The sequence below is a fragment of the Lethenteron reissneri genome, chromosome 23 (genome assembly GCF_015708825.2).
Source record: "Lethenteron reissneri isolate LAM-NWPU_2019-01 chromosome 23, ASM1570882v1, whole genome shotgun sequence".
Taxonomy (NCBI): domain Eukaryota; kingdom Metazoa; phylum Chordata; class Hyperoartia; order Petromyzontiformes; family Petromyzontidae; genus Lethenteron; species Lethenteron reissneri.
The window spans coordinates 13,946,581-13,965,580 of NC_083801.1; the positions used below are offsets into that span (position 1 = coordinate 13,946,581).

At 40.4% G+C, this 19,000-nt stretch overlaps 1 protein-coding gene across 3 annotated transcripts; it reads left to right on the top strand.

Annotated features, from left to right (window-relative positions):
• The first annotated feature begins 137 nt into the window (after nt 1–137).
• On the top strand, nt 138–18,823 carry LOC133346044 (protein mono-ADP-ribosyltransferase PARP14-like). Of its 3 annotated transcripts, none has more exons than XM_061557330.1 (11): nt 138–593; nt 3,200–3,372; nt 3,750–4,754; nt 6,436–6,684; nt 9,452–9,673; nt 10,172–10,253; nt 12,250–12,381; nt 13,094–13,504; nt 14,412–14,557; nt 15,744–15,918; nt 16,080–18,823. In XM_061557330.1, exons 1-11 carry the CDS (start codon nt 413–415, stop codon nt 16,370–16,372), a joined length of 3,069 nt encoding a protein of 1,022 aa, XP_061413314.1. In that variant the 5' UTR covers nt 138–412; the 3' UTR covers nt 16,373–18,823. The 3 variants fall into 3 exon arrangements, with proteins under 3 accessions (XP_061413314.1, XP_061413315.1, XP_061413312.1); XM_061557331.1 differs by having other exon boundaries at nt 13,094–13,468; XM_061557328.1 differs by having other exon boundaries at nt 139–593; nt 13,094–13,537.
• The last annotated feature ends 177 nt before the right edge of the window (nt 18,824–19,000 follow it).

The following is a 19,000-nucleotide window of genomic DNA, read 5'->3' on the forward strand; positions in this document are numbered from 1 at the left end:
CTAATTTGAGCATAAGGCAGGGAACCACGTTGGATTGACTAAATTTTGCATAGCAGCGCCATCTGTCCTCTGGATAGGGTAGGTGCTATTGCTGTAACTTATTTGTGGCACCGGCTATATTTGTAGTTCGTCATTGCGTCCCGGAACAGAAGTGGGAAGTTGGAGAGTTTCGTTTCGAGTGCGTTTCAAGACGACGCTTGGGTTAATTGTGTTTGTGTACCGTCGAACGAGATGGGCAACATCGCGTAGCCTAGCTGATGTTACTGTTAGAAAGTTTAAATCAGGCGTTAAGGTGCAGGGTCGAAAGTAGCAATTACTGATTGGTAAAAGACATCGACACATCCATTGGTTTACAGTATTTGTAAGTTCAGCATATAGGGGAGTGGTCTAGACTGCATGAGTGTTGGCGATCATGGCTGCAGCAGCCATGGGCATTCGGGACCCGACGTGTGGGATGGTGCTGCATGTTGAACCTCAAAATAGTGAATTCGCTTACAAATTAGCACAGTTTTTTCAAAGCCGAAACATTAACACTTCCATATCGTCAGATTTCAATCGACGAATAATATTCGTTCACTTTAGATCCGGCGCAGGTGAGTTACTTTACATTTACAATCTGGTATTACAGCACTATAATACTACAGTAGTATTCTGTACAGCCTGTGTTCTTTTATCTCAATGCGGTTGTCTCAAGATTTAACTTTTGGTGGCACCGTGAACACAATTGCGCCCTCTGTCTCTTGCTTAAAAGTCGCGTCTCAAGTGTCGCCACCGTGGCGTTTGTCGCTCAAGCTTAGCGACTTGGGTTTCGCTCGCAACTAAAAGTCGGAATATAGCCACTTTTACTGCAGATAATGCTGATTTGGGGACAATTTGTGCTTTCACTAATGCTGGGTAAATGACGTTGACAACTTTTCGAAAGTCCCCTTAAATACCTACCGACTTGATATTCAATTAAAGCAGTTGGCTGCACCGGAAGGGTCCGCCCGACCATAATTGGTGTGGTCAGGACATGACCCCGAGATTAGTTTTGGATTAAAAAAAAATCCGCTTGATTTATTTTAAATGTAAGATTTGCTTGGGGATCATTTTACATTCAATAATTAAACGTGTTCACGCTCACAAGTTTTAATCGCAAGGCGTCTGAAAAAATACTGGACATCTAAAAAAGAGCTTTGCAGCTCATCGGATTTCTTCAGTGTAATTCAATATTCTGACGTGTAGCTGCATTCCTTATGACGTCACACTTTAAGGTCACGTGGAATTTCGTGTCGAGGCCACGTTCGATTTTTCGGATTAACCGGAAACATCCCTAAGTTATATGCGAAAGTGGCTGTTTACACTCATTGCTGAATATAAAAACGGCATTGTAAGATCACAAGGTAAAATACGTGCATGTACGTGACTTTTCGATTCGTCAAATTGAACACGGGTAACATTTCATATGCCATTGATTTCTAAAAGAGCCTGCATAGTTCACATTTCTCTTTGCATCATCAACGGCTCAAAACACGTTCCTTCGGAGTGGGCAGGTAGGAACTTGGTTGGACAGCGCATTCGTGCACGACAGACACACAAATAATCCCTGGTGGGCAGTGTGGAACCTGTTGTTCCTACCTGTATAAAAGATAACTTGACTTGAGGAAGCCAGGCAGCCAGCCAGGTAGCCAGCCCCCTTAACTATCGGCCCCTCCCCTTGCTTAGGCCCCTCCCCTTACTCCCCCCCTCCCTTAGGCCGCTCCCCTGACCCCCCCTCCCTTAGGCCCCTCCCCTGACTCCCCCTTTCCTTAGGCCCCTCCCCTGACCCTCCTCCCTTAGGCACCTCCCCTCTCCGTACCCGGCAGTAGGTCTCCACCAATCAAAGAGCTGTTTATATTATATATATTTATGCACGACAGACAGACAAATAATCCCTGGTGGGCAGTGTGGAACATTGTTCCTACCTGTATAATAGTTGGTTTAATAGTACTGGAAAGTGCTCTTTGCGTCAACTTCCGACGATGGCAAGACATAAAGGTCGACCGTAGCAGTGGTGCTAAAGCACAAACACCACCAATTTCATTATTTTAAAATATATAAGTGAACGTCATGGATCAAGGTGAAATGAAAGGGGCAGGGACACATGGGAGAGCGAAACACATTATGGCGTATGGCCAAAGAGGCCACAGAAGTCACACCACATTCATCTTCAATACTGTGCTTATAACAGAAGGTAGACATTACTGTATATGTAATAATTCGTAGGCAATGTAGCCTTCAAAAGAGAATGCTAATTTTACCACAAGTGCAAACTTTGTTTTTGATGAATTGATGCTCATTACGTTACTATTCAGTAGGAATCAAGGCCGTAATTATATGCTCAAAATGTCCTCCCCAATATATTGCTATAGAATAGATTTCTGTTAATATGATTGTGGTTATGGTTGTATTTTATTAATCCCTAATCTCTGCCATTACATACAATGAAAAAAAGGGTAAAAGAACAGCAATGTAATACAATACACTATTATTAGACAGTATTGTAAAAAATATATAAAAAGTCCATCTTATGTGTTGGATATTTTTTTTATATTTTAGGCAGGAAATTCGTCCCCCCCCCCCAATGTTGACTCCATGGCTATGGCCTTGGTAGGGATATTCAATTTTTTTGTTATAAATCCGAATATCCGTCGCAGATATGAAATGTTTGGATTATCCAGAATTTTCTCCCCTGATTGTTTCGAAAGTATAACGTCGCATCTTGTACTTTCGTACTTTTCCTGACAAAAAGTGGTATCGCGTAATAACATATTCTAAGTTGCCCTTCAAAATCAGCAGTTTCCATCTGAAACAGACTGCATCAGCTACGGAGTTGGGGCAAACTGTAAAAACAAAATCAATGTCTCCTTCATATCTATCTCCACAAACATAAAAAAAGTATTTCTTACACAGCCCATCAGCCGCAGGCCCTTCTCGGTGTGCATAATTTCAGAGATCGCTCGATGATGCTGGATGTAATTACCAGCGAAACGTCGTCTTCAAATTGTAAATGTTGTGGATTTACTCCAACACACCGGTGGGCTGAAGTAGTAACTAGCGCGTTGTTCACGTGACAAACCTGACTGGCTGTGGAGGGTTACGACACATTTATACTTACGCGATCTAACCCAAAAAAAACTTTATTATGAACAAATGTCTTCTGTTTGCCATTCTCCAAAAGAACGCGATTACATGTTGCACGACAAAGAGCTTCTGCGAAACGTGAGAGTTACTCGGCTCGAGGAGTACCTGGGCCACCACTTGTCCAGGCGTGAAGCCACAGAGACAACTTCATCACAATGGGGGGTGCCCGCAGAAGTTCACGGCACCTCTGGCCATGCCGCATCAGGACAAGTAAAGTCTCGCAATAGCACTGCTACTAATTACTGCATAAGCGTGTGTTTCAATTATAACATACCATAGGCAAACACTGCATACCTATATTGAATGTGTATTATTAAAGTACCCATGCATGCATTATTAACCATTGTACAAAAATCCACGTACTCTATGCTTTTGGCAGAATAAAATATTAATTGCACTCCTCTCATCGTCAATACAATGTGTAACGACTTGCAGTCATCTGAGATGAGGATATTGGTCAATGTAAGAGCAAACCGTGATCGATAGACGGTCGTTGTTTGGTTAGATGATGAGTATGAATATGGTGCTGTATTGTAAAATGCGTATTGTGTATATTGAACATTGTTGCCTATTTTTTCCCCCCACAGCAAACTCCGGCATCAATTCAATTTGTGTCTGCAACCGTCCTCGACTACATTGATGAAAAAATACAAACTGATGACATCTCAAGAAAAGAAAGGGTTACATTTCAGAGTGATAAAACAAATATGACGATGACAGTATTGGGAGGGAAACAAAATATAATTTCTGCAACACAAAGTGTCTTTGCAGCTTTAAAGGATGTTGCTCATCACGAGATTTCTATGGAAGGAATTGATAAGTTAAAAATGTTGAAGGCACATAAAGGAGACATTGCAAAAGACAAAAATAGCAAGATAGAAATATTTCAGAGCTGCAAAGAAGCACACCCCGTTGGAATACAATGCAGGGTGGTCCTGCCAGGTGGCCGAATCCTGTCTGTGTTCGAGGGTGATGTTTTTGAACATCACATTGATGCAATGGTGACAACTGCACCCAATAAAAAGTTGAAAGGCAGCGAAGATTATCCCAAAACTGGAGATTCAGACGTACAGAGGCAAATTGATGAAGTGTTTCGCGAGCGGAGTTTAAAGGAGGGAGCATGTTTCATCACTGGTCCAGGTCACCTGCCTTGTAAAATCATGATTCATGCTGTGGGTCCTCCCTCAAAATATGTATATCCACAAATTGGAATTGAGGAATCTCGTCTTCTAGAAACAATAATTACACTGAGCCTGAGAGAAGCCAATCTGCATGGCTTAAACTCAATTGCCATTCCTACAGTTCTTGCACAGCAATATGGATTTCTTGATGATGCATGTGCTAAAATTATAGTCACTGCCATAGTCAACTTCTGCAAAGATACAAAATATCAGGGTCGCTCTGTCCGTGACATTAGAGTTGTAGACAAAGAAGGAAAGATTGCAAAGAGCATTGCAGACTCTTTAAATAAGACGACTAATAAATTCAAGTCAATGTTGATCTCAGACGCTGTAAATGAAACATTAATGCGATTCACAACCACAACAGGACAATCAGTCGTTCTTGTTCGTGGTTCACTCGAGGAGGAGCAGGTAAACATGTTTAATTGTCATACGCAATAATATCGTAACAAAGGCACACAGACTACGGTATTTACCGTTCTGTTTAAACCATTATGGAGTGGTGGCGCACACTGCGCTATGAACCTGACCACTCTTGAGTTCAGTTCCCGACCAAAGCTCACAGTGGCGAGTCATCTTAACTGGCGATTCCTCAACACCCCCTTCACCAACCCACATTGACCAGCGTGGTGAAGTATAGTCGAACAACCCTGGCGCTGGAAATTGCTGTACAATCATATCTATTTAATTTTTTAAAAGATTAACTTGATTTTAAAATATATTTACTGATACAATTAATCAGCATTAGATATATATATAGGAAAGTATTTAAAAAAATACCTTTTTAGTAAAAAACACGTGGCAGACGGTGGACTTATACAGTCCTGATTTGAATGTTGAACTGATGATCTCGAACTACAGTTGAGAAGTTGTATTGCTAATAATTGTACATGTACAGCACGTGTTTCTGAATACATGTGAACATGTGCAGCCATGTTAATGCAGTTCTGGAAGAAGGGTTCTCCACACTGCGGGTCGTGGGGGTCATTTGCGTAGGTCCGCAGCTTATAACCTGTTGTTCTTGGTCAATCCAATGACTATCCAGGCTGATTTGGTCATAGGCACTGCCGTTATTCTGATGTAACCCAACACGTGGATGTAGTGTTAATTATAGGATATACAGTAGAGTGGTTTAACCTGTTACTGTGCAGGACATTAGCACGTGATACTTTATTGAATTTCAAAGAAAAACTGTCTTGAAATGTATAGTAATGTGGTAAGGGATACAGTACTTGATTATTTCTTACAGTAATTTGTGTCCATATACAGTTTCTTACAAATACAGGTAGTCCCCGACTTACAATGGAGATGCGTTACGACGACCCCATCGTAAGTCGAAAATATCGTAAGTCGAAGATGGCCTAGCCTACCCAGGAGTCTTAAAGAATGGTGGTAATTTAGCAAAACAGAGCAATTTACAGTACCGTACTGTATAAACTATATACTGTATGTATTTATTAATTACAATACTGTATTGCACAGTACAATTTAAAGTAAAAAACAAGGTAAATTATTAGCCTACCTATATGAACTGCAATTTCAAAGAAAGTTTTTTTTCAGGAAACAATCCTATCTGCTATATAAAAAAAAACTTTTAACATGCATTTAACGTATCGTATCGTGGTAACCCTAAAATGAAATCGCTAAAGCTACGTATCATACATGCATTGAACGTATCGTAACGTATCATATTGTACTGCACTCACCAAGATTCTGAAACACAAAAACACGGAAACAAATACACGCGCTAACACCGAGACAACTTAATTCCGTCGACCGCTTGTGAGAGTGAGAGGCATCATCACACAAGGCGTGAGATGCGTTCAGTAACATCCCGGCAGCGTCCCAACGTACGATGCTGCGTTTGCCTGCCGAGCGAAATGTAAAATATTTAACAATTTTGTCATATCGATATCGTAAGGTCGAAATATCGTAAGTCGGACCATCGTAAGTCGGGGACTACCTGTATAGTATGTCGTATGCTGTTACCGTATTCACAAGAGAAATTTCGTACATAGAAAATGCTCATGGTTTTCAAAGAAATATTGTATTTTAGTCATGCTTACGGACACATTTTCCCCATTTGTTTTAGACAAACGTCATTGTGAATTCTACAGGCGAAAAGGGAGAGTTGAAACGGGGTGCCGTGTCGATCGCATTGTTAAGCAAGGCTGGGCCTGATTTACAAAAACAGCTGACTCAACAAATGGGAGGATATTTACTTCAAGAAGGAAGTAGTATAGTTACCACCGGCTGCAACTTGGGATGCACGTTTGTCTACCACGTGATGGTATATAATAAGGAAATAATTACTAAGGAGCAAGAGTATCGTGCACAACTGGTGAGTAAACATACCACGGTATCCTCTGTATTTGTATATTTGTATCAACATTGATATAAAAAAAAAACTTTTTTCATAACCTACATTTAACAAGTATTTCCACGAGACTGATGTTGGCGTCTTATTCGCCAACGTCGTATTCGCAGCCCAAATCGAATAACTAGCTGGGTATCTTAATGGTAAATTGGCCTTGGGGGCCGTCCATAAATGACGTCACGCGATTTTGGACGATTTTTGACCTCCCCCCCCCCCCCCATCGTCACACGGCGTCACAAAAAGTCAGACCCCCCCCTCAAATATGACGTCACAAAGCTCTGCCCCCTCCCCCCCAACATAAAATGTGCTTCAAATCGCTTGAAACTATTGTCATTGTAGTGCATATTTAATGTGCCGCTGCACTCTGATGTTGTAGGAGAAAACATTTATTTAAAAGTCTATTTAATTAAGTAGAACGTTTTGTCTATATTTAAAGTTGCGCATTTAGATGTGACGTCACACATCGTCACAAATGTCTGACCCCCCCCAGGTGCGTGACGTCATTTATGGACGGCCCCTTGGGCCACTAATATCAAAGCATAAATATACAGAGGGTGGCCCTCTGCACGTGCCAATCGATTTTTCGCCCAGTCAAACACGTGCTTGTATCAAAACGGTCGCCAAACTTGGCGTTTAGCCGAGAATATAGAAGGGGGACCCCTCTGTAAATTGACTCTTTAAGATAAATGGCCCAAGGCCATCTTACCACTGAAATACCCAAACTACGAATTAGTTTTGAACAATGCACCTAAGTGCCTGTGCCAAATTTGGTACCGATTTTGACACTGAAATCTGCGTTGGACCAGGGCAAATGATTGGTACTCGTAGAGGGGACACCCCTATGTAGAATTATGCTTTGGGATTCGGGGTCCAAGGTCATTCTATCCATGGATATACTGCATCGATTTATTACATTTTAACAATGCACCTTGGTGCATGTGTAGTGTAGCACAAGTCGGAGACGAGGTAGTTGCAGGAGGCACCTTCTTTATTGACACTCTTTAGGTTCAACAGGTTTGCCTCGTTCCTTCTCGATGTTGTACAGCCCAGCCTAGACACAACTCTAACCACGTTACACTGATGGCGTCGACAGAGACAGCCAACAACTATCCGGCCGCGCAAATATCGAGTGAAGGCGACAGCGACAAAGGCGGCGAAGACGAAAGCGACGACGAGACGAGTCTACTCTCGCTCTCCGCTGCTTTTATCCTACTCGGCGCGGCCTGGCTCTAACCTGGCCTCGCCTCCCTTCTCGAATCCACTAGCGGGTTCCAGAGGCTTCCAGATGAGGTCTTCCGTGACCCTTGCCTCAGTTTCTCCGCCTTCCCAACGGCGTGTGAGCTAACTGTCCACTGCAGTTGCCGCTGCTGGACAGAAGTCGGCGCTATGTCACTACACATGTGCCAAGCACACGTTTTGACACTGAAATCCACGTTAGGTCGTGCAAAATTCGATTAGTATTTGTAGAGGGGTGTCCCCTCTACCAATCTGAAAGCACACATCTGTAGAGGGGTGTCCCCTCTACAGATGTGTGCTTTCAGATTGGTTGGGTAAGACCATTTTATCATTCATATGCCCAGCTACGTATTAATTTGGGCTGCAACTAAGATGCTTGCCGGAACATAATATTAGGGAATACGTGCCAAGTTTGGCACCCGTTTTGACATTGACATCCGTGTTGAGACGGACAAAATTCTATTGGCGCTTGTAGAGGGGTCGTCCCTCTATAGATGTGTCGTGTAATAGCGCCGTCTGTTGTCCAACAACGGCAACTGCGGTGGACGAGCCGTACACACGCCGGGGAGCACTTACACGAGGGTGTGTCAGCAGGGCTGAGGAACTGGGGCAAGGGTCACAGAGACCCCGTCTGGAAGCCCCTGGAACCTGCTAGTGGGTTCGAGAAGGGAGGCGCGGCCAGGGTGGAGCCAGGCCGCGCTGAGTAGGAAAAAAGCAGCAGAGAGCGAGAGCTCATGGCTGCCGGTTCTGGGAAGTGGACTCATCTCGTTGTCTTCGCCACCTTCATCGCTGCCGTCTTCACTCGATAATTGCGTGGCCAGATAGTTGTTGGCTTTCTCGGTCGACGCTGTCAGTGTAACACGTTCAGGGTTGTGTCTAGGCTAGGCTATACGACTCTGTTGACACTACAGATGTATGCTTTGCCACGAGTGGCCCAAGATCATCTTATGATGGAAATCCTCAGCTACTTCAATTATGGTTGCGAATAAGATGCCAACTTCAACCTCATGGTTTTGTCATTAAACTGATTTAACTATTGGAACTCAAAAATGAAATTAACAAAATGTGATATACTAGACATTACAATTAAATTCTTCTTATATGTAGCGATGTTGGGGGTGCTACTGGTGGTCCCATTCGCATTTATTCGTGCCCAGAGACCCCTTTTATCTACACGATTCCGAGTGAGTAACTTTGGCTGATAGGATGAATTTGCCACAACTTCTTGGTTTCTTTTATCTGTGGGTAAGCACAAACAGTACAACTTAAATAGGTTGATCTGGGGCCTCGGATAATAAAAAGAATGGCTAACAAGAGGATAACAGTTTGACTGTCATTTCTACAAATGTATAAACATTTTGGTGTACATTAAGGCACCACAACTATTAAACTTTGACTTCTCAAAAACACTGTCTTGGGATAATTTTTTCTTATACAACTTCTCAAGACTGTAGATGTGCTTCTATTAATGCCTGGCTTATTCAATAACCAACAGATTCTGAAGGACATTGTTAAAACATGTTTGAAGACGGCACAAGACAAGCAACAAAAATCTATCTCTTTCCCAGCCCTTGGAGCTGGAACATTACAGCATCCTATAAAAATGGTGGCAGCCACAATGATCAAATCTGTTATTGCCCATTTCAAGGACTACCCTAACAGCAGTTTGAAAAATGTTAGGTTTGTACTCTATCCTAAAGATTATGAAACAATCAAAGTAAGTACGACATACGAGAGATGTTATTTAATTAAATCTTGACTTAAAGCTTTCATGACTGCAGGAATTCATATTCTTTGGGTCTTTCGGTAAAGTCACGTAGATAGGTTCAAATAACCTATCTATGTTCAAAGAACCTATCCACCGAAAGACCCAAAGAATATGTTATTTAATTCCTACAAGTTATATAAAAATGTACAGTATTAATCTGTCACAACTTGCATTTGCAAAAGACAGTTACACATAAATAAAAATTCTGTGTTTTATTAAAAATATACTTTAGTTTGAGTCACAATTCTTGAATTTGATTATGCTGTGATGTTCAAAGTTGATTAACCTATAATTGTGACATTGTGTACTGTACATGCATTCATGTTTAACTTTCTATAGAGATTTGTCACAATCAAACAACTAGCCTTGTGGATAAAATACTGCACTCGGCTAATGTTTAATAGTTTTTCATGGAAACATTGTATATTTATATTGTATTTTCATAAGGAATTCCAAAAGAATTTCACAATGGAAAAGGACAACATCGAGAATATGCATGGAAATAAAACCTCTCTGTTACCTACACTTGGTAAGTTAAACATCTTGTTACGCATTTTTTTCCACATGATTCCTCAGGTTGATAAGCTTACTGTGGTAGTAGTACTATTTTGTGGCATGTCAGCAATAATGTCTGTGAAAGGACTCGCCTCCACTAACGAGACACAGAAGCCCCTCTTATCGCCGGCAATGTGGCGAATCAATATCATGGGTAATATGGATGCGCATAAGAAGACTTCTCCTCTATGGAATGTGTGCTCCTGGCACTAGTGTAGATGAACGTCACCCCATGTTTGAGGAGGTGGAGTTGTTAACACTTTGCAGTTAGCAGTTGATAGATTGACTATAACCAGAGAAGAGGTAGTGGAGGCTCTGGGGAGCATGAAACATCAAAAGGCAGTGGGGCCAGATGTGTTTACATTAATGGGATAAAGGGGTGTTGAAATACTGATGGAGCTGTTTGGGAAAATCTGTATGGAGAAGAAAATGCCGGATGCGCGGAGAGAAGAGTATATTGCTTCCCATCTGTAAATGGAAAGGTGATATATAAGAGGGTGGGAACTTCAGAGGAATAGCATTGATGAGTCACACTTTGAAACTGAGGGAGCTGGTGGATATTGGCGAGACTCAGTTTGGATTCGGACAGGGAAGGTCAACAATGGATGCCATCTTGGCACTGAGAGTATTGATGGAGAAGTTCAGAGAGAAGAAACGGGACCCGCATATGGTGTTTATTCGTCTTGAGAAAGCGTACGACAGGGTGCCTAGAGAGCTCATCTGGTGGTCTATGAGAAGAAGAGGTATTCTTGAGGTATATGTCTGGCTGATCCAGGATATGTGAATGGGGCAGGGAAAATGCATGTGCGAAGCAGCTGTGCGATCTGAGAGCTTTCAAATCAAAGCGGGAGTGAAGCAAGGTTCCGCCCTGAGCCCCTTCCTGTTCATCCTGGTGCTGGACACACTGATGAGACATTCAAAGGGAGCCCCCCTGGTGTATGCTGTTTGCAGACGACTTTGTGCTAGGCGGTGAAAGCAGAGGGGTTGTGGAAGATGATTTGAAGATCTGGGTGCAAAAGATTGAAGGGAATGGGTTGAGGATCAGTCGGACAAAGACTGAGTTTATGGTGGCAAATTTCAGTGGAAATAATGCAGAAGGAGGATTTCAAATTGGAAGTGACCAGTTAATGAAGACGAACGAGTTTAAGTACCTGGGTGCAACGATGTGTGCTGATGGATCACTTGAAGGAGAGATGAGAACAAGAACAAGGGCTGGATGGCTGAAATGGTTAGAGATGACTGGTGTGGTGTGTGATACGAGGGTCCCAGTTTGCTTGAAGGGAAAAGTGTATAGTGTAGTATATAGTGTAGTGTATAGTGTAGTTTATAGTGTAGTGCATAGTGTAGTGTATAGTGTAGTGTATAGTAAAATACGGTGGTGAGGCCGGTGTTGTTGTATGGGGCCGAGTGCTGGGGCACAAGAAAGAGGGAGGACCAAGCTATGTCAGTCACAGAGATGATGATGTTGCGGTGGATGGTGGGTTTATCAAGGAAAGGACAGGGTGAGAAATGAAGAAGTGAGAGGAAAACAGAGAAAAAACCCTACGGTACATATACGTGTGGATAATACCCAAATGGTTCACAAATCTATTTGCTGGACTACCATCTCTTAGCCACCTTACAGTCCATCACTTTTAAGACTTTCACACAAATCTGTACATGATCCACTAGAACTTACCTACAAAGCAGTGGATTACCGGTATGCCACTAATGCACAGTATTATACAAATTCACCCATTGTGCGTATGCCCAGAGTGGATATTTAATATAAATCGATTACACAGTCCTACAACCTTTACTTTATATGTTACCATTCATTCATTAAAATAAATGGCTACACTAAACGTAATTTAAATATTACCTGAGATTTTTTTTCGTCATCACATCCAAATATTACAATCGCAGTTTTATACATTCAGCAGTTCAACAGCTTTGTGTGTTTTTTTTTATCTTGCGTTTCTCTAACAAAGGAGCTGAGAAGAAGATTGGTTCAAGTCCAGTGACAGTGATACAGATGGCTGGTAATGCCAGTGATGTGGCTCAGGCAAAGGTGAAAATTGAGAATTTGCTTGAAGAATTTAACATGCAATCTGCAATACCAGGTAGGTAAAATCATGTATTTGTATTGCTATTTAATTTTCACTGTACTTGAACATATAAATAAAAACTAAACTAAACTTTAAAAAAATTGTACCATATAATGGCCACTGAGCTTTCTATCTCTTTTCCACAAGCGACCTGGCTACAAATGAAAGCTTAATGAAGTGGCTTATCATGTGGAAATTTATAGCAGCCAAATACTCTAAAGTGATCCATACACAAGGTGATCCATGTGTATGGATTACCTTTAAATTGTGATATATACCACAAATACCCTAATACAGTATTTTTGCATTGAAATAACAAAAAATGTACAGAAAATATATATAAACCATAATTTTTTACAACAATGCACGGGCAAATATCAACATAAATATATTGCTAATCTTGTTTCGATGGATATTGGTATGGATTTATGTACATAAATTCAATGTTTATTCAATTGCAGACATCTATATTCTGAGGTTTAGTAATTGGGATGACCACTTTAATGTATTTTACAAAGTCAATTGGAAGTCAAGGTGCTGATAACTTGGCCCGATGGAATATTTCCAATCCTATGATTCCATTGCTATGGATCTAGTGACAACCACAGTATTAATCCATAAGTACAGCATTTATTGAAAATGTGTCTGATTCGTAACATATGTATATAAACGTTATAAATTGTTGACTGTTAATTATGTCTTTTTGCGTAACGTCTCTCTCATAAAGGTGCAATTGTCACACAGCCTGTGATACAAGCAAGTGTGAATGCAATTCAGCAACCTCCTCATTCTGGTGGAGCTACCGGTGGCATGCCCCCCCAATTCGGTGCATTGAGCACAAGTCAGGCACCTTTTTCATCTGGTGGAGCTACCGGTGGAATGGCCTCCCCAATTGGTGCATTGAGCACAAGTCAGGCACCTTTTTCATCTGGTGGAGCTACCGGTGGAATTGCCTCCCCAATTGGTGCATTCAGCACAAGTCAGGCACCTTTTTCATCTGGTGGAGCTACTGGTGAAATGCCCTCCCCAAATGGTGACTTCAGCACAAGTCTGTCACCTTTTACATCTGGTGGAGCTACCGGAGGCATGTTCTCCCCAAACGGTGAACACAGCGGAAACCAGGAACCGTCTTCATTTGGTGGGGCTCACGGTGCTATGTCCTCCTCAAGAGGTGGCCATATGCTTTGTAAATAATTATTGTACATAAAATGTTTTACAATACAGACATACCTCTTATAGCGCTGCCTCTTACAACAATGTTTAACTTGAATGCTTAAATATATGTGCGGATCAGCCCATATCTGGAAGTAAGTGTGGCGTTGCCTATATATGGGCTTAAGCTGAGCCTAAATCGTGGTGCGTATTCTATCGATTGTGCTCATAGTCGATCCGACAGCCACGTTAGAGTATCGATTCATCGAGGGTTAATCATTGCATCAATTAATTTGTGATCTATGGATCGAGTAATCCCCTTGGTTAGTGTAGCTTCCTACGAAACGTTAGGGAGACGAGTTGATGTTACGCAAGCGCCGACCAAATGCATTTGAGTCCGTAACTTATCGTATGTTTTAATGTAATTTTCATTAAACGTTACATTTTTTATTTACAAAATGCCTTAATACATTTATCATGTGTACAGTATCATTATTAAGGCTATTACTGATATCCCAATGAAGCCCTGAAATATCGCATCTCTATTGGAACAATGTGACAGTGACCGACCTCCTGTAGCCCTGTTTCGTTTCGTGCTCCATTTACCAAGAACACATCCTGAACGATCTAAGCGATATTCCAGTATTGTAATCTATAAATGTTACATTTTACTGATAAAATCAGTCAAAATATTTTAAGGAGTTCTGTTCATCTTGAAAGTTTCAAGGCTGCAGTGGTAGTGTAAATAATGTAAATCATTGTACTCATTAAAAATACGTGACTGAAATTGTAAATTAAAAAAAACTAGAAAATCTAAATTACAGTAATTTTAAAATGTCATATTGTATTCTTACATTCCAAAATGTAAAGTGTATTTGTATTATTTATTACAGGTCAAGAATTTATCTTCTCTAATATGGGTTGTGATGAAGAAATAGAAGCAAAAGAACTAAAAGCATTGTCCCTTAATCCAAGAGAGTATAGGGTGTTCGAACATGCTTTGAAACACTCCACCTTAAATATTACATCAATTTCACAGGTACCCTTTTACATGACACAGTTTACCAAAGTTATGTTCAATTGCAACTAATACTGTACCAAATACACAATGATAATTATCATAAGTGACATGTACACTGGTGATTGTGCACAATACTGGTTAAAGCAACAACTTTTTTGGTACAATTTATGAGTATTGTATACTGTACAAAAAAAATCTATCCACTTCATAGAATAATGTATTGGACAATTAAAGAACAATGTGATATCAACAAAAGTTTGATGATTAAAATGAAATTCCTGAGTATGTAAAGTAAAAAAAACAGTGGAATTCAAAAATGTGATCCTTGTGATGTAGCAGGGTGGATCAGAGGTGAGAGTGCTGCATTGGTGCTGCTGAGATGGGTTGCAGTTCAGGTAGCATTTAATTAAACTTGGTTCACAAGTATAGTAAGCCGGTGGTCTCAGCCCTTTCACCCATGACGACACAAAAAAATCACATGGAATGTATTTTCCCTTAATTGGTTGGATTCTAACTCTCAAAATTTAAAATTCAAATGTCTTTGGAGTAGGTAGAGTCGAAAAGTTTGGCCTCTAGTGTAAATAAGAAGTCACTCGAAGAGATCTCAGAAACAGGGTGATGCACTGTTCTCAAGAGCTCCAAATGGATTATAATTCCTATATCAATGCCTAAAAATTAGATAAATGAATTAAATATGTAAATTATGTTAACTGTGATGTGTTATGGGTACTAGTCATGGATTACCGGTCAGTTGAAGTACTTTTTATAGAGGTGTGCTGTTTAAATGTTGGTGAGAAAGCAAATATCTGAAAAAATATACACATTAACTTCATGAGCGATACAGTGTTTTCGTTTTTGTTTTACAATATGTCCATACTATGAATGCACTTATATCAGCACACTTTGATTTTCCAGCATCAATTTTACATCGCAGCTGCATCTTCTGACATTTGTTTCAGTTTTGCAGATTTATATTTTAATGGAACGTACAATACCTGCACACTATTTAATTCATTCTTTGTGTCTAATTGTTAAAAGATCAAATTTGATGTGTAATGTATATACTGTCACAATAAACAAATATTAACATATGGCTACGCTATTACATTATAACTGTTTAAATTCATAGTATTATTTAATTTGATATTGGCATTTACAAAAAACCCACACTTTATATATCACATGTATGTATATTTATGTAAAGGTGGTGCCTCTTGACAACAAAGATCTTGAAAACAAATTTGGGGACAGACATACTTGGATATCGCAGCGTGATGGAAATCCCGTTACATGCAGAATCTTGTTCCAAGGCATCAATGAGAATGATAGCAAGAGCGTAGAGAAAAATGGCTTCAAGAGAGCACGTCCTGGAATAAATGGTGAGTGTGGATGGTTGGTTGCATTTATGAATGTTAATATAAACAATGCACTTTCTTGTGATGATTGTGAAAGTTATACAAATATACGCTTTCTATATGACTGTGCGTGTGTATGAAAACATCTAAGTTTAAAAGCGAAATGTATGGTTATTCCCTACTAGGGCACCGATACGGAAGAGGGATTTATTTCTACACAGATGTGCACACAGCACTGACGCATGGTGCTGATGGCGGTGCGAGGAAGGCTGATGCTGTGGTGGTGGCAAGAGTGATGACGGGCAAGCACTGCCTTGGACAGCAAGGCATGCTAGCCCCACCACCTATTCAACAATCAGATCCAACACATTTGCATGACAGCACTGTGGATAACCTCAGAAATCCCCAAGTTTTTGTGGTGTTTAACTCTCACCAGGCATATCCTATGTTTTATGTCACACTGAAGGATAACGTTTGAGAGCTTTTCCAATATGCCTGCTTATTGTCGCTGAACTTTGCCACAGCATTAGTTGCGATTCATAATCACTCACAATACATAATTACATATATGGGGTATTATCATCAATGACGCCCAGATACAATAACATATATAATCTGTGCAAAGATAATTTGATTTAAAAAATGCTGTATCATCTTGTAAGCAGGTTATGTGCAGTTTCATTGATATACCCTGTGAAACTATTTTCTAATTCGGTATATTGAAGATCTTAAATAATGTGCACGCATTTAAATACAGTAGAGACATTAAATTAACGTGTTTAGACAAGCTATAAGTAAAAATGTACAGTAGTTAGGTAACATTTAAATTGTGCATTAATCACACTTAATTAGTACACGTGTAAAGACGACTTAACACACTTTCTTGAGATGGTTTCTTTTATTGAAGATACGTTCACGTGAACATGAGTCTCCGTCGCATCTCCCTTATATACGGTCCGAGGACACGCCCCCATTCCTGAACCTTCTCACTGGTTCTAGACGCTCGTTCTACCAGCAGACTCTACCGTCCTCTTCCGTCACCTGGCCACGCTGCTATTCTCAATCATTCCCGTAGCCACCAGTCCCTTCGTACTGCAAGCTGACTCCCCTGCCATTACCTCCTGTGGCCACTAGTCCATTCGGACTGCAGGCTGACTCCCCTGTCATTACCTCCCGTGGCCACTAGTCCATTCACACTGCAGGCTGACTCCCCTGTCATTACCTCCTGTGGCCACTAGTCCATTCGCACTGTCGGCTGACTCCCGTTGCCATTACCTCCCGTGGCCACTAGTCCATTCACACTTTCAGCTGACTCCCCTGTCATTATCTCCCGTGGCCACTAGTCCAATCACACCGTAGGCTGAATCCTGTCATGACACATGTGTTTCCTCCAAAAATGTATGAGCTCAAAGTCCTTTACACGTTTTACCCATTTCGAAGTACGTGCACACGTGCAATCACACGAACAAATGACAGGTTTATTACCTAAAGGATTACTTTCAAGGAGCACTAAATGTTGTACTCACCCAGAATGCTATGTGAGTTAAACCAGGGCCTATGTGGTATTTTAGTAATTTTAGCTTTTTTCTGGATGCCATACATTCCTAATGTAGATTTAGTAAAATGTTTTAGTTTTGGCTGTTGGGCTCTTATTCTACAGAACTATACTGCATACGGTAAATTGTTAAATATATTGAATGTGGTTTCATTAAATCGTAGTTTTCCACTCAATCTTTACATTACTTCCCAGTACATTATACAAATGTTAATTGGGTAAAACTTTTATCGCATATGTTTGTTGGTTGGTAAACGTGTAAATGTACACTTTGGTAGATTGTGAGAAACCCTATCAGTAGTTGACAGGACATATAACTCAATGTTTGAAAACACTTTCTGGATTGTTCATGATTACTAGTCATACATGCGTGGCTTCATTGATTAAAATGAATTGTACCACTCGTGTAACATGAATCGTGCATGTAAGGGTAAAAAACCCCCAACACACTCGTGAGTAACACTGCCTTGAAAAGGAAAAGTAAAAACTGTAATGGGTGACATTTCGTGTAATGGCCATTGTTCAGAGCACTAGGCCAGAAAGGTAGGCCGTAGTTTCTGGCGAGTTAGACTCAACCTTTCTGGCCTCTCTCTCCGTGCTGTGCAGAAGCTCCATTCCTCAACACGTTGCCTATTATATACTTTCTATTTTTTTATGCAGTGCTTTTTTTCTTTATGAGTGCTGCTTTTTTATTTGTATACTTGTGCATCATTGCTAATGCAATACAGAATCACAAAATTAGTTTAATGTAAGAATCAGTTACCTATAAGAGTATATACAACATATGCAAATTATATGCTCCTGTTACATTTGTGGCAATTGAGAGAGCAGACATGGTGGTACCCACCTGCATTGCCAAATCAGGTTTCAATTCGCTTAAAATCCTCTGCATGTTAACAACTTCTGACCGATTGGTTAATTGACTAGGCTTGAGCTCTTACTCTAAATGTATACCACTTTTCTTGATTTAAACGTGCTATGAAATTATCGTTAATAATATCACCTCCATCTAACACTATCTCTCAAATACTCTGTCACATTCAAGTTACAATAGGTTATGGATTTTGAAATCACATTAGCTTGTGCGTACAAGTTTGTTCTTCAAACGGAGTTTAATCAGTGCTCAACATTTTCTTTTTCAATCAGTATGGAATTCTATTGATCAAACTGTATTTGTTTTTTTCCTAAAGTTGGGGTTTATATAATGAATATAGAAATGTATATAAAATAATTTTTTTGTTAAATATATTGCACGCTTCATATATTATTGGTGATTGTGTGATGATGATTACAACCATAATTTGGGAGGTGGAATGCATCGGTTACTGCTCGACTCCTGTATTGTGTGACCTATTAAAACAAAACATTATGTGATGGGTGCAGTTGTCAGTGTGCTTTACTACAAACCCAACCACTGTAAGGTATAACACAACGACTCTATTTGTTTTTTCATTCGTTTCCACCTTATACTTTTGTAAGTTAAACACGTAGAGTGCTTAACGAGCACGGTGTAATGTCTACTGTAATAAGGTGTGATGCTTGGAGAACTGT

Bases quoted from the DNA above. Each gene is read 5' to 3' on its own strand.
- LOC133346044 (XM_061557328.1), top strand. From the start codon at position 413: ATGGCTGCAGCAGCCATGGGCATTCGGGACCCGACGTGTGGGATGGTG. The intron at 6,685-9,451 runs GTGAGTAAACAT...AATAACCAACAG, and splicing joins AAGAGTATCGTGCACAACTG to ATTCTGAAGGACATTGTTAA. The intron at 14,558-15,743 runs GTACCCTTTTAC...ATTTATGTAAAG, and splicing joins ATATTACATCAATTTCACAG to GTGGTGCCTCTTGACAACAA.